The sequence below is a fragment of the Silurus aristotelis genome, assembly GCF_946808225.1.
Source record: "Silurus aristotelis genome assembly, chromosome: 25".
Taxonomy (NCBI): Eukaryota; Metazoa; Chordata; class Actinopteri; order Siluriformes; family Siluridae; genus Silurus; species Silurus aristotelis.
Window position 1 is genome coordinate 2,462,680 of NC_139598.1, and position 17,952 is coordinate 2,480,631.

General features: G+C 42.1%; 1 protein-coding gene across 4 annotated transcripts; it reads left to right on the top strand.

The window, feature by feature from the left end:
• Positions 1-228: 228 nt before the first annotated feature.
• On the top strand, positions 229-17,348 carry map7d2b (MAP7 domain containing 2b). Of its 4 annotated transcripts, none has more exons than XM_083529391.1 (17): positions 229-608; positions 1,264-1,326; positions 1,866-2,029; positions 5,780-5,945; positions 8,598-8,690; positions 10,370-10,465; positions 10,577-10,704; positions 11,121-11,230; positions 11,825-12,048; positions 13,053-13,185; positions 13,295-13,475; positions 13,625-13,729; positions 14,136-14,186; positions 14,356-14,422; positions 14,719-14,899; positions 15,203-15,447; positions 16,351-17,348. In XM_083529391.1, exons 1-16 carry the CDS (start codon positions 584-586, stop codon positions 15,429-15,431), a joined length of 2,016 nt encoding a protein of 671 aa, XP_083385517.1. In that variant the 5' UTR covers positions 229-583; the 3' UTR covers positions 15,432-15,447; positions 16,351-17,348. The 4 variants fall into 4 exon arrangements, with proteins under 4 accessions (XP_083385517.1, XP_083385518.1, XP_083385519.1 ...); XM_083529392.1 differs by having other exon boundaries at positions 5,843-5,945; XM_083529393.1 differs by lacking the exon at positions 8,598-8,690.
• Positions 17,349-17,952: the final 604 nt, after the last annotated feature.

Consider the following 17,952-nt stretch of genomic DNA (forward strand, 5'->3'; position numbering starts at 1 on the left):
ACTGGTCCCAGGAAACCACTGAAGGACCTTTATTTCTATGTGTGTGTGTAAAAGCAGGTTATGTGTGCTTTATAGACTCCAATGACTGCTTATTATACTCTTCAGAGTGGTAGAACATCATTAATTGGGGTCTCCACATGACTACGTGATGGAAACTCGACAAAATGGAGTGTTCTGTCAAAAACCGGCGGCGTGCACACGTGATCGCGACGTGAACGCGGAAAATGTACATCAAATGTACATGCACGCGCACAAATCCATCTTCGTGTTGAATGGATGGAAGCTGCGACAGAGAGACCGGTTGCCATGACTACTATCGGTCGAACCCGCGTTCGTCCCGGTATGACGTAATTGCCTCGCCTTGCGCGGACGCGCGCGTCCCTCATTGGCTGCCGTGCAAAATAGATGGATTGGAAAAAGGAAAAGGGGAAAAAAGGAGAGAAAAGGGACGCGTCTGTCATTTCATCGTTCGATTCTTGACTTCATATCATGTGGTGTAGATATTCCACATTCTGCGTGTATCCTGATCATCTGTGATTATTTCTTTGAGCATTATTCCTTGAAGGAAGAAGAAGAAGTGGAGATGGCTGCAATTGTGGAGAAGTCAAGTAAGTGGCTTTAATATCGTTAAGTCCACGGATAGAATTCCTCAACTGATGGCTTGAGGAGGAACCTCACCTTTATGGCTGATAGGAGTGTAACAGAAGGACAGCAGAGGTTTTTCTGTAGACATGAAATAATTCCAAACATCTGCACAGAAATCACTGCTGGAAATGTGTCAATTGTATTCTCACTATACCACAAGAACAGATGCATGGACAGGAGTTGATGTGAACAGATTATAATGTTGATGTGTGTTCTAGATGATCAACAGAAAGATCAACAGAAATCTGGCATGGTGGATGATTGATCTAAAACATCAAATCATTATTTTTAATGCATCAACCTGCACATTGATGCCTCAATCTACAACCTTAAGATTCCTAGAATATGTACAATATATCAAAATTCTTCCATCTTAAAAAAAAAAAAGGTGATCTCCATCTCCAAGATGGAGGAATACCTTTCTCCAATGATTGCCCCTCTAGTGCGTGGGGACGGGCTTTTGAATTGAGAAGAATGAGATTTCTTCTGTGCTCATCTGCATAACAATAGAACACAAACCAAGAAGCCTAATTTTAATGTGCGTGCACGTGTGATAAATCCGTTTACGTTTGAACGTGGGTTCTTTCTCCTCATTCACACCTCATCTTCTTTTCAAAGGTTTGACCAAAGACCGAGCGAGATTAGCCCGAGAGAAGAGAGAGGAGAGCGAGCGGACTCAAGGTATGTTCAGTAAAAAAAAAAAAAAAAAAAAAAAAAATCCTTGGAGTTGATGGAGGAGAGAACGTTTAGTTCCTGGCTGTCAGGAGCCGAGGATGTTGTGATCTTCTGCTGGTGCCACTTGTTTTCCAGAAGGATTCATGTGTTGAGATGCTTTTCTGCTCAACATAGTTGTACAGAGTGATTAAGTTACTGAAACATTTCTATGAGTGCAGATCAATTCGCTTGATGATCCAATCCTCTGATTTGAAGTTCTTCATGACATCATGACATCACATCTTTCTGCTTCTCCTACACTGATGGGAAATATTATTTGGGATGTGTTAGTCTACTTCACCACAGCTGAATTAGGTTCTGTCTCATCAGAACTCAGAGTTCAGTAACAGTACATGAAGTACAATTTCTAAAGTGTTGGTTGAGACCTGGTTCTGCTCCTCACTCCATGAACCTCCAAGGGATCAGCTTGCAAACATCATCCTAGAGCAGCACTACGAGCGTATGGAAGGAATCATGATGAAATGCAGAGTTGTTTCTATTCACAGCATCTCGAGAGAAGGAGCTGTGGGAGAAGGAGCAGCGCTCCCGGAGGCAGTATGAGCGCTCGCTGGAGGAGCGAGCTCGGCGCCTGGAGGAGCAGCGGCAGAAAGAGGAGCTTCGCCGAGCTGCTGTGGAACAGAAGAGGAGGCAGCGTGGTGAGGATGAGAAGGTCAGTGTCCTCTCATTGCTCTTCTTCATTTTCTTCATTCATCTGTTTGTCTAAGCCCGCTTTAAAGCTGGGGCTCCTGAGTCGTGTGGTGCGAGTTGAGACTCGGTTCCAGGTCAGAAGGATATCGGTGGATCTTCTCGGTAGATCTCGAGAGGTAAAGCCTCGAGTTTTATAACATGGCAGTGAAATAGTTATTATGACTAATATAATGGACGGAGCTGCTAACAGTTCTCAGAGCCTCCACTTGTTAAAACGCTGATAGGTAAAAGCTACAGAGCTCTGTGTTCTGTGATGTAGCTCTGTGTTCTGTGATGTAGCTCTGTGTTCTGTGATGTAGCTCTGTGTTGTGTGATGTAGCTCTGTGTTCTGTGATGTAGCTCTGTGTTCTGTAATATAGCTCTGTGTTATGTTATGTAGCTCTGTGTTGTGTTATGTAGCTCTGTGTTGTGTTATGTAGCTCTGTGTTTTGTGATGTAGCTCTGTGTTTTGTGATGTAGCTCTGTGTTCTCTTATGCAGCTCTGTGTTTTGTTATGTAGCTCTGTGTTGTGTTATGTAGCTCTGTGTTGTGTTATGTAGCTCTGTGTTCTGTGATGTAGCTCTGTGTTGTGTTATGTAGCTCTGTTTTCTGTGATGTAGCTCTGTGTTGTGTGATGTAGCTCTGTGTTGTGTTATGTAGCTCTGTGTTGTGTTATGTAGCTCTGTGTTTTGTGATGAAGCTCTGTGTTGTGTTATGTAGTTCTGTGTTTTGTTATGTAGCTCTGTGTTGTGTTATGTAGCTCTGTGTTGTGTTATGTAGCTCTGTGTTTTGTGATGTAGCTCTGTGTTGTGTTATGTAGCTCTGTGTTTTGTGATGTAGCTCTGTGTTGTGTTATGTAGCTCTGTGTTGTGTTATGTAGCTCTGTGTTTTGTGATGCAGCTCTGTGTTGTGTTATGTAGTTCTGTGTTTTGTGATGTAGCTCTATGTTGTGTGATGTAGCTCTGTGTTGTGTTATGTAGCTCTATGTCGTGTGATGTAGCTCTGTGTTGTGTTATGTAGCTCTGTGTTATTTTATGTAGCTCTGTGTTGTGTGATGTAGCTCTGTGTTCTGTTATGTAGCTCTGTGTTTTGTGATGTAGCTCTGTGTTGTCTTATGTAGCTCTGTGTTGTGTGATGTAGCTCTGCGTTCTGTTATGTAGCTCTGTGTTTTGTGATGTAGCTCTGTGTTGTGTGATGTAGCTCTGTGTTCTGTTATGTAGCTCTGTGTTTTGTGATGTAGCTCTGTGTTGTGTTATGTAGCTCTGTGTTTTGTGATGTAGCTCTGTGTTGTCTTATGTAGCTCTGTGTTGTGTGATGTCGCTCTGTGTTCTGTTATGTAGCTCTGTGTTTTGTGATGTAGCTCTGTGTTGTGTTATGTAGCTCTGTGTTCTGTTATGTAGCTCTGTGTTCTGTTATGTAGCTCTGTGTTGTGTTATGTAGCTCTGTGTTCTGTTATGTAGCTCTGTGTTGTGTTATGTAGCTCTGTGTTCTGTTATGTAGCTCTGTGTTTTGTGATGTAGCTCTGTGTTTTGTGATGTAGCTCTGTGTTGTCTTATGTAGCTCTGTGTTGTGTGATGTAGCTCTGTGTTCTGTTATGTAGCTCTGTGTTGTGTTATGTAGCTCTGTGTTCTGTTATGTAGCTCTGTGTTGTGTTATGTAGCTCTGTGTTCTGTTATGTAGCTCTGTGTTGTGTTATGTAGCTCTGTGTTCTGTTATGTAGCTCTGTGTTTTGTTATGTAGCTCTGTGTTGTGTGATGTAGCTCTGTGTTCTTTTATTCTGTGTTCTGTGATGTAGCTCTGTGTTGTCTTATGTAGCTCTGTGTTCTGTTATGTAGCTCTGAGTTGTGTGATGTAGCGCTGTTCTGTGATGTAGCGCAAAATATCTTTTGAAGTTATATTAATACAGATCCAGAAACACTTTAAAATGTTACAGACCGCACCTTTAAATAGTAGCATGTGCACCAATCAGGCATAACATTATGACCACCTGCTTAATATAGTGTTTATCCTCGATCATTAACAGCATGAACTCTTTAGCACTTTGAGCTACAGAAGCTCGTCTGTTGGATCGGACCACACGGACCAGCCTTCGCTCCCCTCGGCCTCGGCCATGCACAGTCACCGGTTCACCACTGTTCCTTCGTTGGAGCACTTTTGATAGATACTGAGCACTGTAGACCAGAGATGTTCTGACCCAGTCGTCTAGACGCCACAATTTCTCTCAAACCTTTACGCTCACCCATTTTTCCTGCTTTTAACACGTCAACTTTGAGGAAAATTTTTTTTTAATTTGCTGCCTAATAAATAAATCCACCCACTAACAGGTGCCATGATGAAGAGATCATCAGTGTTCTTCACGTCACCACTTATAATGTAATAATGTCATAATGTTATGCCTGATCAGTGTATGGTGGTATGTTTGGTGTTAGATGGTGGAATGTTGGAATACAATAGTATGCATTGTATAGTAATACATGTTTACAGAAAGGGGTGGAGCTTAAGGTGAATCTTTGTGTGTATTGGTTGAACACTTTGTATGACCATCCCCCGCGTTATTGATCTGTCACTCCGGCTTCGCACGATGACCTCATCGTTCCGGAAATCCATCGCACGCTGATGGGTGCATAAATCACAGTTAGCACTTACGCCCTGTGTATGATTTATGAACAAGGAATTTCTAAAGGTAACAATTAGATTAGAAAGGCTTCAGTCGCTCCGTTCTACGTCATACAGGCTTCAGCCAGTGTCACTGTAACGATCCGTGCTGGTGGTTTGATGGTGGATTGATGTGCTTGCTTCAGGTCGGGGTTTTAATGCTGTGTGTGTGTGTAAAATCTTACTTTAGATGACTTTGTTGTTGGCCAGTGAACTGCTTTTCCATTGATTTCACTTCTTCTGCAGAGGCATCGGAATAAAGCCATATCTGAAACCTGTGGCACTTTAAATGCATACACACGAGCAAGAGACAGAAATCAGAGAGTGATTTAATTACAATCATCCTGTCGCCTCTAATCCGAATATATATATATATATATATATATATATATATATATATATATATATATATATATATATATATATAGAGAGAGAGAGAGAGAGAGAGAGAGAGAAAGGCTGAGAAAGGCTGAGAAAGGTTGAGAGAATAAGAGGTGGATGTTGAAAAAAGAGAGAGGTTGAGAGAGAGAGAAAATCTAAGAAAGGTTGAAAGACAAAGAGAGAGATAGAAAGCAGTTGAAAAGAGAGAGAGAGATTTCCCGATACCACTGATGTGACCTGTATCATTGCCATAGCTACACTGTGTGTGTGTGTGTGTGTGTGTGTGTGTGTGTGTGTGTGTGTGTGTGTGTGTGTGTGTGTGTGTGTGTGTGTTTGAACAGCCGGGTGCCTTTGGGGGATAGAGGGAGGGGTTGGGGCGGGGTTTGAATGCTGCGCTCATTTCTGTGTAGCTGTGCTGCTTGATACACACTTCATCACCTGAGAGAGGCAGAGAGAGAGAGAAAGAGAGAGAGAGATTGAGAGAGAGAGTGACGACACACAAACACACACACACACACACATTCACACACACACTCATAGGGCAAGGGCCTTCCTTGTTATTCTAAAGCAGTCAGTAAGGGAGAGAGGGTGTTTATCTCGAGCGAGTGTGTGTGTGTGAGTGTGTGTGTGTGTGAGAGCGTGAGGGTGGGAGACGGTCGGCATGGATCATCAGCCGGCCTTATCTCCGTCCTCACAGCACCGCAGTGACAGTTCAGTCAGAGAGAATCTGGTCTTCCCTGTTTTGGAACGCAACGAGCAGGAGCACCTGGAGGCGCTGATGCGGCGCTCGGAGGACCGCGGCTCACCGCTGGAGCAGAGACACAAACGCTGGACGTGGGGCGGCCTGCCACGAGCCTGCGAGGGTGAGTCTGCGTTCCGTATCCTGGGGGAGGAGGAGGAAGATGAGAGCATGTAACACAGGGTGTGTAGGCTGCAATGCAGGGGTGGATTTTGGGGGTTTTGAACAAGCCGGTATGGGTGTTACCTAACAAACTGCAGCAGCCACAGCAGCGTTAGAAGTGATGCAGCTCGGCAAAAAAAGGTGGCGTCTGTACGTGTCACTGATATCTCTGAAGGTTATTAGCTATTCACAGTGATCCGGATGCTGTATATCCCTGGCGTCGCTTCTAAAAACATCCCCCTCCTTCTATATATTACTGTCTGACCTTTCGCTACGAATGCAATCCCTATTTCTCCCTCATCGCTCCTTTTACTCCAGCCGTCCTGATCAACCCAAGATAAACCCCATAACACAGCGACAGCAGCACCATCCGGACTCTATGGTGCATTCATAATGACATCAATAATTCACTCAGTACGAGAGACCCATGAAGGTCCACACGATGCGCCAGTCAATCCGGTGTAATCAAATAAGCATAGAAAGAGAGATACATTGATCCATGTTGGGTTGTGGTCGTTTCTAGAAAACTAAAAAGCTTCTGCTCTGAGATAACCTGAGCTCACCATCAGGATTATTGTTCCTCCTCCTCCTCTTCCTCCACCTCCTCTTCCTACCCCCCAGTACAGATCATATTCCCTTCCAGCTTGACTGAAAAAAAACTCTAGTTTTTGGAACGCAGTCGTTTTGCTGACGAGCCGTATTACCATTTAATCGCTGTGTCATTTCTGAAGCATTACACAGCATTTCGGAGGCCCGTCCAGTCGTTCTTCTGTCAGAACGTTTCAACGTCTGTGAACTCAACGAAAGATTCCTGACTCCTAAAGCGTGTGTCTGTGGGCCTGACCTAAAAGATCTGTTTTTTTTAGCTTTATTTTAACGTAACAAGATTCAAGCGAAAAACATTTTGCAGCCGAAGAGAAGAAAAAATGTTCCACACCCTTTTATGTGAATGCGCTTTAATTGAACTGCTCCTGTTCCAAAGTAACCATCGTACGCTTCACATCAACAAACTGATTCTGATCAAACCCCCCCCCCCCCCCCCAAAAAAAAGCAGCTGTTTCCGTATGACTTTTTCTACATTTTCTTGCTTTGATCCAGTCGCACACGAAGCAGGAACAGGATCCCATTATTAAACGTTTTCGATCTGAAATGGAGGACAAACACGATTTCCAAACCATACAATAGTACACAATAAAAACCGTCATCGACAAGAGAATCGGTGCACCATGGTGACACCTGCCATAATTTAAAAAGAAAAGACCAGGAACATATCACTGTTAACGGAACTGCAGGAACATGTGACAGTGACATGTGACAGCAATCTGTTGTATTTTTCGTGTTTGGGCTATGGTGGATAGATGGACGCTTTTCAAGGAAAAATCCTCAAAACCATTCAAGCCCACCCGATTCACCCAAATGGTGTTATGGATTGATAGAACTTCTATGAAAAAAGATGTGTTCTTCACAAAAATGAGACAGCACATATGGCGCGTTGCACACGTTGAAGCATGGTGGTGGCAGCGTTATAGTACAGAGCTCCTTCTCGTTATCTGAAGATTGAAGGAAAACCTGTAGGCTACAAAGCATAAATCCAACAAAGGAGCCACGTCAGAGGAAGAACTGATATGGAATGGCCCACAGATCCAACCTGTGTAGGAGAATCTGGAACATTTGTGAACTGAAAATCGGCAAAACCGGCTGTTGGTCGACTGTTATACAAAAATCTCGAGCTCTGTGTTACAAGTTTTTTTCACAGCAACTAGTTACAAGTTATTTTGTTTTGTTTACAGTACATATGTTTTTTCCTTGAATCTTGTTATACCACAAAAAAAAAAGATCTCCCACGATTGACCCTGTCGGAAAACCTGCAGGGGTGTGTTTACTTTTTATATCCGCTGGACCTTCGTCTATAAATCCATTAACAAAGCAACACTGCATCAGTAAAGCTGAAAACACAAAGCATATTAGCATTAACCCGAAATGGAAAGGGGGCGGTCCTTATTGAAGAGCACATGCTTGTTGCTGATTGGCTGCGCCATGTGTCCGTCTGAGGTATAACCAGCAATGATGAGCAGTAACCAATCCCTCTGTTCACTCTTGTGTTTATCGATGAACCCTGAAAGAAAGGTGAGTTATTTGGATGAAATAAATAATTAACTTATTAATAGTTTGTATTTCTTTGTTATAAGTGATTTAGACTAACAGTCTAAAAGGTGTATTTATTTCTTTGGGATAGTCATATGCAGTGTCCAATCAGCAGCAAGCGTGTGATGAGTATAAGGACCTCCCCTTTTTTGAGTTCATGTTTCTAATTTGCTGTATGATGGTGGTGGTGTGCACTGAAAATACAAAGAGTTTTAAAAGCAACAACAAAAAGGATGAAGATTATAATTCCTACAGCAGTTGAGGGCTAAGGGCCTTGCTCAGGGGCCCAGGAGTGGCAGCTTGGTGTGGTTTGGATTTGAATCTTCGGATCTTCGGATCTAAATTATAATTTGTTAACCACTTAGCAACCACCTTCCCTATTTTATTGTGACATTAAACTAAAATCACGTGTGCGTATGTGAACTCATAAACCTGTGCTTTCTTCTGCTCTGCATGACCTGCTGCATAGGTGATCCTAAGATTGCCCCGCCCTCTCCTGCTGCTTCCTACATCCTAACCAATGAGCCTTCTTCTCTCCTGCCTGCCAACCAATCCAAAGCCGGTACTAATCTCCAGCTGCTTTGCGTCTCGTCCTTTTTTGCGGTCAAGCCACATTGTATTTGTGTGTGTGTGTGTGTGTGTGTGTGTGTGTGTGTGTGTGTGTGTGTGTGTGTGTGTTTGCCTGGTCACATGGTGTGTCTGATGTCATGCTGTATTGCGTTTTTTGCCTCTTTTGAGGTGTGGTGTTAATCGGTTTTCAGTTTTTTTGCTGTATAGCTCACGCCCGTGCACTTTTCCCCTGCCTCGGCTGGGAAACGTGGACCGTGTGCCACTATGACATTGTTTGGAATTAAAATTCATCGAATGTAATTAATCATTAGGACAAAGCACATGTAGCCAGAGGCGGATCCATATCCTGGTCCCTCAGTAGTGAAGGGTGGATGTGCAGGATGTGGAACTGAGATCAGCTGCAGTGCTCATGCAGTGCTTAGGGATGAAGAGATGAAGGGGGTGGAGGGTGGATTGTTTTTTTTTGTTTGTTTTTTCACAGCAGTAACAGTACAGAAGTACAGTTAGGTACAGTACGGGGGGGGGGGGGGGGTGTAATTCAAAACATAAAATTGCTTGTCCTATTTTATTAAAGCAGCTTAATATTATTATTATTAACACCATATTATTGTAAACATCAACAGTTTACATTTTTTAAACAAATTTAAATGAAATAACATTTATAAAAAATAAAATAGAATAAATCAAATTCTATTTAAAGAAATGCAATTAAATTGGGCCAAATTTAATAGATACAAATGTAAATAAATGGAAAAATTTAATTAAATGGTTGACATTTGTTAGACCCATTCAGGTAATATAGATGTGTATGTAAGTGTATGTGTGTGTGTGTGTGTGTGTGTGTGTGTGTGTGTGTGTGTGTGTGTGTGTTACATATTATATAACATTTTCTAAAGATATGTTTTACTAATCCATATCGCTTGACTGTCATAGAAAACAGAAGTAGCTCGATTTCGCACGTGCGCAAAACAAAACAACAAATGGGATTTCCGATTCGGAGCGAGTAGCCACAGTGATGCTACACTAACTCTTCTTTTTTTTTATACCCCTGGCATTGTTGTGTATGTTTTCATTTTAATAATAATAATAAATAAAAAATGACAGTGACACTGCTGACAAAGTGAGTGGCGGAGACTAAACAAACTTGCGGTCCGCCACTCAATATGTTCATGAGTGAACTCAGATTATAACCATGTTTGGATTCGGTACACATGTGCACCGAACTAAAAGCCCGTTATCACCTAATGGACACTGATATTCATGTGATTCATTTACAGAAAGTGATGGCGTAGTTGAAGTGGCTGTGATTAAAACTGCACATTGACTGTTACTGCTGAAACTCTCAACAAGCATTTTATTTCCTATCGTCTCTGGTTATGAGCAGCCAATCAGAGCTGACGGAGGAATAAATAATTGTAATGAGTGTTGCCAGATGTGCGGTTTTCTTTTAATTAGGCAACTGGTAATTGGCATGCATTATTTTTTCACATGGATAGAAATTCCTGTTTGGGAAAGCATGAATAGCAGAGCATGTGCAGTAGATACAAGCATTTGCTCTTAACTGTATTAAATATGGTTCATGTATTAACAAGAGTGACAGATCATAATCCAAGAGCATTTCAATGGTCTCTCTCTCTCTCTCTCTCTCTCTCTCTCTCTCTCTCTCTTCAGACTTCATGATCCCTCCGGACTGTCCAGAACTGGAACTGATCAGCCGCCTGTCCTCTTCGAACTCAACATCTGCTTTTGCACCAACAACAGGGAGAGGCAAGTGTGATTCATTCCACTTCCCAAACATCCCTTATAATTCTGTCCTCCTGTCATGTCATGCCTCTATGACCTCTGACCCTCCGCCGTCTTGCCTTTGTCCTCGTTTAGCCTCGCCCAGCCCCCACAGGTCCCCGTATAAAGCCTCGCTGAACAAAGCCGAGCGCAGGAAGACCAGCTCCACATCAGGACCATTGGAGGAACCTCAAGGGGCTTCCACGACCCCGAAAACCCCTCAGGTCAGCCCTGTTTGCGCCTCAGGTTTTTTTTTTAGCTTGCACAGCTCAGATATTAAAATTCATAGCATTCAGTGGGAAAAAACTGTAGAATCCATACCACCGAGGAGACGGTCTCCTAGCAACTGCATCGCTCTGATCTCAGTGTTCCCTCCATCGGAGCTTTTTTTCAGAACCGCAAGCTGCCGCATCTTTGCGCAGGATTCAACTTATTCCTTTATTAGATTTTCACAGTTTTAAAGATACTGTAGTATCCAGGTGATATCATCCACCAAAGCCAGGAAGAGGCTTGGGAATAAACTGTTTTATGGAAGTGCAAATGATTAGGGTGTTCATGTGAGACCCCTCACAGCAGAAGGAAGTCGTAAATGAATATTTATATTTATATTTTTGTCCTCATTCATATTTGTCATTCACAGACAGAGAAGCATGTCGGCGTGATCACCGAGTCCTCGACGAAGCGGCTCGAATCTCCCATGACGCCCACCAAGAGCTCGTCTGGCAACAAGAAGCCCAGCACACCCAAAAGGTTTCAGATCTAATACTTTTTACACACATTTCGCTGTATTTACACATGATTACGCAGGAAAAGCTCCTGTGTGAATTCAGATTCCAGCATCTATGAGTTTAGAGAACAAATATAGTGCAAGCTCTTACAAAATATGGACAAAAGTATTGGGACACCTGCCTTTTCCAGCCATATGTGCTTCTTCCCCAAACAGTCACCACAGAGCCGTAAATGTACATCAGCACCTGACTTGATAAATTTCCAAATATCACGAACCAATCCGCAAACATTTGTCCATATAGTGTCCATAAGCCTTAAAAAAATCTGGAGTAGAAAACTCAGACTTATAAAGGAAATTTATTTTTCTTAGCTGTTTAATATAATGATTTACATTAAGGAGACTAATATAATAATAAAGGAAACAGTTGAATATAAGATATTAGAACAAGCTCTGGTGGTTTTCTTCTACTCGCAGCTGTCTGTAGTACCACCAGGGTGTATAAGGTTAGTACTGAAAGTTCTCGCTGAAAGTGTGCACCTCCAAATACGGCCCAGTGTTTCAACGACTCGTGCAGTAGTTACATGAAAACCTCTCACTTTCATGCTCTAATGCAGATCCAAGTCATGTAAGAGCCGCATCCAGTCTCCATGTTCTCCTGGGCAGTACCCCACTTCACCGATGAGGCACCGAGCCGTGACCCCGGGTGCAGACAGCAACAAGAGGCTGGACGCAGAAGAGAAAGTAGTGGAGAGTAGAAACTCAAGCACTCTGGACAGGAAAACATCAAGGACCGAGAAGATCCCTAAATCTACAAGCAGAGAACTTGGAAATAATGCAGGTCAGATGCTGACTGGTGGAATATTGATGGACAGGATCAGATGATTCTAAACACATATATGAATGATATAGGACGATTTTTCTTTCAGGATGTTGTGGTGACATCAGTAGTGCAAATGACTGCTGTTGTTTATTAGATTTCAGCTGTGTGTGTATTAGGGGTGTAACGGTACAAAAACTTCACGGTTCACTTCAATTTACGGTACAGTTTCAATGCAAAACGTGACATTACTTTTTACTTTTTATTCTACGTAGTTTATTATTATTAACATTTGCGAACATCAACAGAATACACTTTTTTAATATACTTTATATTATATTGACTATATTAAATCGAGTTATTTATATCAAATTTGATTGTTTACATTGTTAGGCTCCATTTCAGTAATACAGATGTGTGTGTGTGTGTGTGTGTGTGTGTGTGTGTTTTACATTTAATATTACATTTTTTAAAGATGTTATACTTATCTCTTCTACTCATTTCAGCATACTTTAACAAATGCCTTCCATCCTTCTTTCATTCCCTCCTTTGATATGCGGAATTGTCAGGATTTTCTCCTTTTCAGTGAAATTTGTAAAGGAGAACTCTTTATGTTCCACCAAAGGGTTGCATTGGTCAGTGAGTCCGGTTCCTCTCGAGGTTTCTTCCTCATACCATCTAAGCGAGTTTTTCCCCTGCCACCGTTGCCCCAGGCTGCTCATTGGAAATAAATACACATCATTTACTTATATTTAAATTCTTTGTTCTATGATGTTTAAACTCTGTAAAACTGCTTTGAGACGATGTCCATTGTGAAAAGCGCTATGGAAATAAACGTGCACTTGAACTCGAATACGTGTATCGTTACTCCCTAATCCACATTTTCTTCTACAGTAGATCTCAAAAATTATATTTAACCTTTATAAATTTCATTCCTATAAATGTATTCCTATTTTTAGTGTTTCTTGTTCTTTTCCATCGCATGGTGGACGTGTGATGTTTGTGATGTTTTATTACTATTTCAGAGTCTCCGGTGACTCCGACTGGAAAAGCTGGAACCACCGATGCTGAGGAGGCTTCCAGACTCCTGTCTGAGAAACGACGTCTAGCCCGAGTGCAGAAGGAGCTGGAGGAGAAACAGCGAATGGAGGAAGAGAGGTACAGATGATATCCAACTTTACCCCACTGAATGCTCTATCCTGATTGGTCAGAAGGTAAAGCAACTCATTGCCACTTCATGACAACTTCAATTCTCATCTTGGTTTAGGCTGAAAGCTGAGGAGCTCCAGAGGAAGCAGGAGGAGGAGCAGAAGCGCCGGGAGCAGGCGGCTCAGCAGGCAGAAAAGGAGCGACAGAGGCAAGAGGAAGAGCGCAGGAAGAAAGAGGAAGATGACAAGCGGCAGAAGGAAAGACGTTTCAAAGAGCTCCAGGACCAGCTGGACAGAGAGGTCATTTAGAAGGTCATTTATTCGTCCTCGTTGCAAGTGTGGTTGGGATGTTCATGTAAGTGTGTCTCTGTCTTCGGTGTGTGTGTGTGTGTGTGTGTGTGTGTGTGTGTGTGTGTGTGTGTGTGTGTGTGTGTGTGTGTGTGAGACAGAGGGAGGAAGCATTCCAGAGGGTGCAGAAGGAAGCTGAGAGGAAGCAGCAGGAAAGAGAGCAACTGAAACTACAAGAAGAACAAGAGAGACTGCAGAGGAAGAAGGTTTTTATTCCTTTACATCACCAACACATGAAATAATGTTCCACTGAGCACCGTTACTGAGCACAAAACCTATTTATATTGTTTACTCGCATTTGATTCAAGGAGCCGCTCTGTTACCAGTCAACCGTCTCTTGGAATCGAGTCTTTACTTTGTACTTAACAATATTTTATTGCTTTTAGAGTAAAAATGTATGATTTATGCTTTTAAAAAATCATGTTAACACTTCTATATACACTGTCAGGCAAATAGATTTATAACACTAGGAGTTAAATTTTACAATAATACAATAATTTACCAATATTAACATTTAGAAAAAGACAGACAGACAGACAGACAGACAGATAGTGTTAGACTTTCACTTCATATCATGATTGTTGTGTTTTATAACTTTATAACTCATTGTAGCGCATTGAGGAGATCATGAAAAGGACAAGGAAAACTGACAGTGAGACAAAGGTAAACACACACACACACACACACACACACACACACACACACACTCTCTCACTCTCTCTCTCTCTCTCTCTCTCTCTCTCTCTCTCTCTCTCTCTCTCTCTCTCTCTCTCACACACACACAAATCACCTGCAAATGAAACTCACATTTTTATCCTTTGTGCTTGAACAGAAGGATGACACACTCAATGAGTCCAACTCCTCTGTGATCGACTCAGACTCTGCCTTGGAGTCTGCAGGTGAGAGCGCTGAGAATTCTGGGAAAGACCCACCTTGAAAGAAAAACAAACTAGAACCTATAATGCTATAGCAGCTTTTATTGATAGCATGGACATAGTGCTTGGATTAGCATTGGATTAGCATTGGATTAGCAGGTTCAGCGCATTCGGGGTCTGATCTTTCTTTGTAACAAGGGCTCATGGGTTTGGCAGGTTCACTGCTAACATGCTAGCATTGTGAACATTTCAACCTACATGCCATTAAACCTCTTGAAGGCCATGTTTCTAATCCAAAATTCTCTGTGGTGTTATTTTAGATGCTGGGCAGGTGAATGGTCCCTCCATCAGATCTTCAGAGATCTCTACTTTTGTCGAGTTTAAGAATAAATTTCCCTCCTCCATCACAGCTGGCTCAGCAGTGATAAACCTTCAGCCTCTGGAAGCTAAGGGGAGCATTGCCGATGATCTTTCCGATGGTGTCCAGTCCATGGATGTGAGGTACGCGGTGGTTGCGATGGTTTCTGTGGTAACGCATATGAAGATAGAGGTTTACATTAACGCGTTTGTACAAAAATGCATTGCTTCTACAGTAATAGCTCATAGACAGGGACTTGTACAGCAAACATGGTATTATGATCTCAAAATGATCTTATTGATACGTTTAATCACCATGATAGCTAAACTGCTGCGATATAAGAGAAATAAATCGCTTCAGGATGTGTTGCCAAATACCATCCCATCAGTGATTCAGCTCCCCAGTGTTTTATTCCTTACTCATGATATGTTCAACGCTTCTTTCAGCCCAGTCTCTAGAGATGAGCTGATGCCGGAATACTCTCCTGTCAGCGAGGGCTCAGAGAACCTCCTGAGGAACCCTCAACCACTGGATCTCCTGCATCTCACCTCACAAGCCTCGTATTCTAAAGCTGGAGATTGCAACAAAAACCTGATCCAGAGCTTCAGCAGCGCCGCAGCTGACTCGACGCTCATCCAGAGTCTCGGGTCGAGCATGGATAAGCTCACCGTGTAGTGCAGCAGGTGAACAGGTCAGTATTTACGCAAGAAATGTTTCTCAGACTCTGAGAATCTGAGTCTTGTACAGGGGTCTGAAACCCACTTGTACACCATATAAAAATATTCTGGTGGACCAGCTGGTCATGTTTGTGTCATGCACAATAAATTATACAGTGTGCTCTCGATACACATTTTCTATAGACACGTGTAAAGAAAAGTTTTACAGGTTTGAAGGCTAAACTGACTAAACACTCGACTGATGACACCAATGGTTATTGGATATTTTACCATGGTTTGGGGATGTTTTGGAGCAGGGAAAGTTGGAGGCTTATTCCTGGTTAAATGAATCCAGAACCAACATGGCTCCCATTCCATACTTCAACACAATGCAATTCGGTCTGGATTGCGGCTCATTGGAACCGACTTCACCGTACAACAAGACAATTGGACGTACGTCTGGGCTCTGCAAGCGTTATTTAGAGAGCGAACAGCGAACACCTAAATCCTGAACTGCTCGGTGATGAACTGGATCACATAAAGCAATCACAAAGAGCACCTTTGGCAGGTTTTACCAACAGCCGAAATGTATTTCAGGTGAAAGTTTGGAGGAATAAACTGTCCGGATGCTGACAGTGTGGAACATTTTATATTTGTCTGTAGTCAAAGTAAATCTTTATAGCGTTAGAGTACCCTGTTTGTTGCATAGAAACAAAAGAAACATGCATGTTTTTCTTAAAAACCATAAAACACAAGCCTTTTCCCAAGCTCTGTATATACATTCCTATTTGCACTTCTGGGTCGATGCTACCTGCATTTCCTCGCCGTGTTAATAATCGAATCTAAACTAATCTGCGGTGTTTTCAATGATGCCATCTCAGTCCTCGCTCTGTACCTGTTTCTGATTGGACCATTTTGTTTTGTTTTGTTTGTTTTAGGGTATACGTCGTGTCCTGGCCGTGTTGAAGAATGGTTTGGTCTGTCGTGCCTCTATCCCAGCTCTTTACACGCTTCTCCACGTGAAATCCCCTGTGTGCATCCTGGGGGGAAAAAAATGGAAGGAGCGCCGAATCCAGTAGTTATATGTAGAATTAATAATAATAATAATAATAATAATAACAATAATAATTTAAATCAAAGCTTTGCCTTTTCTTCATAGGTATACCATTTCAACATATTTCACCGTAGTGATCGCTGGGGAAAGCAGCTGTATTGCAACTCCAGCAGCCGTAGTGATCTTTATATTCCTGTAAATCACACCGTAGAGCCTTGTAGCAACTTGTGCCAGTTTCGCTGCGAGAGCACAAACGACCAGCAAACTGACTGTGTGTAAATGTCTTGAGTGTGACGTGTTTCAGGGTTTCCCAGTTCTTCAGTAAGCAAAGTCATGCGAGCATAAAGCTGTTATAACACTATGGTATGTTTTTTCCATAACTTAAAAAAAAAAAAAAGGATGAGGAGGAGAAGAAGAAGGAGGAATGTAAACTATGCAGGCCGGGGCAGGGCAAAGTGTCTATCTGAAACCGTGTGTATAAAACATGAACACAATGCTACAGCTCTACAGCTCTTCAATAGGCTAAATATGTGTGTTATCTTGTTAAACGGCTCACTTTATTACAGTACTCTATATTAAGAAGGTGTGTCCGAGCTTTGCATGCGAACGCATTTGTATGGGTTCCTGTTTGCTGGCGGTCCTGAGTGAGCGATGTGTACGATGTTCTCGTGTAACCGTCCCGATGAACTCATATGGATGAGGAGCAACACGATGGCACTTCAGGCTCGAGCGTTGTGGGTCGTGTTTAAGGGGAAGGGTTCAAGTTTCATTCTCATGTAAACATTCGTTACTTCATGGTGATAAATGGTGCATGAACCAAATGCTCTGGAACCGCAGACGAACCTGGGATATTGAAATAACAATAAAAGTTATTGAGCCACACCTTGCGTGCCTTTTTTTTTTAATTTAGTGTGTTTCAGAAATATACAAACACGTCGCTGATATGGGGGACCGAGAACAGACCAGTGGACTGATAATATCTGGCCCTTGTTGTTATTGTAGGTTTACAAAGTGCAACTGAGTAATATTCTGTTTATTGATTTATTTTTGTTCAACTATTATTTATATACAAAATACAATAAATGGCCAAAGTTACAGGGACACCTGACTTTTACAGTCATATGTGGTCCTTGTTTCTAGTTTGGAGGCACACAATTATATAGGTAGCATGACATTTTACCTTCATTAAAGCTTGGAGACCCAAAGCTGTTCCAACTCTATTGAAGAACTGAAATGCTGACTGTACCCCAGGCCTGCTCACCTCACCTACATCAGTACCTGACTATACACAATAGTCACATAGAACATGGATGGAATTGTGTAAGGAAGAGAAACATGTTATATAACCCTGAATATGTTTTAGATCTTAGATTGCTCAAAGTAGTTACTGTAAACTTTGATGACCGCTTACCCACATGGCACACTTAAAGCTGTCATCAAAGCAAAAGGTCTCTACTTTGAAGAATCCAAAACAAAAAAACATATA

Excerpts from the sequence above, each read along its gene's own strand:
- map7d2b (XM_083529391.1), top strand. The coding sequence starts at position 584 with ATGGCTGCAATTGTGGAGAAGTCAA. Across the intron at positions 11,231-11,824 it reads AAGCCCAGCACACCCAAAAG|ATCCAAGTCATGTAAGAGCC; the intron begins GTTTCAGATCTA and ends GCTCTAATGCAG. Across the intron at positions 13,476-13,624 it reads AGGACCAGCTGGACAGAGAG|AGGGAGGAAGCATTCCAGAG; the intron begins GTCATTTAGAAG and ends TGTGTGAGACAG.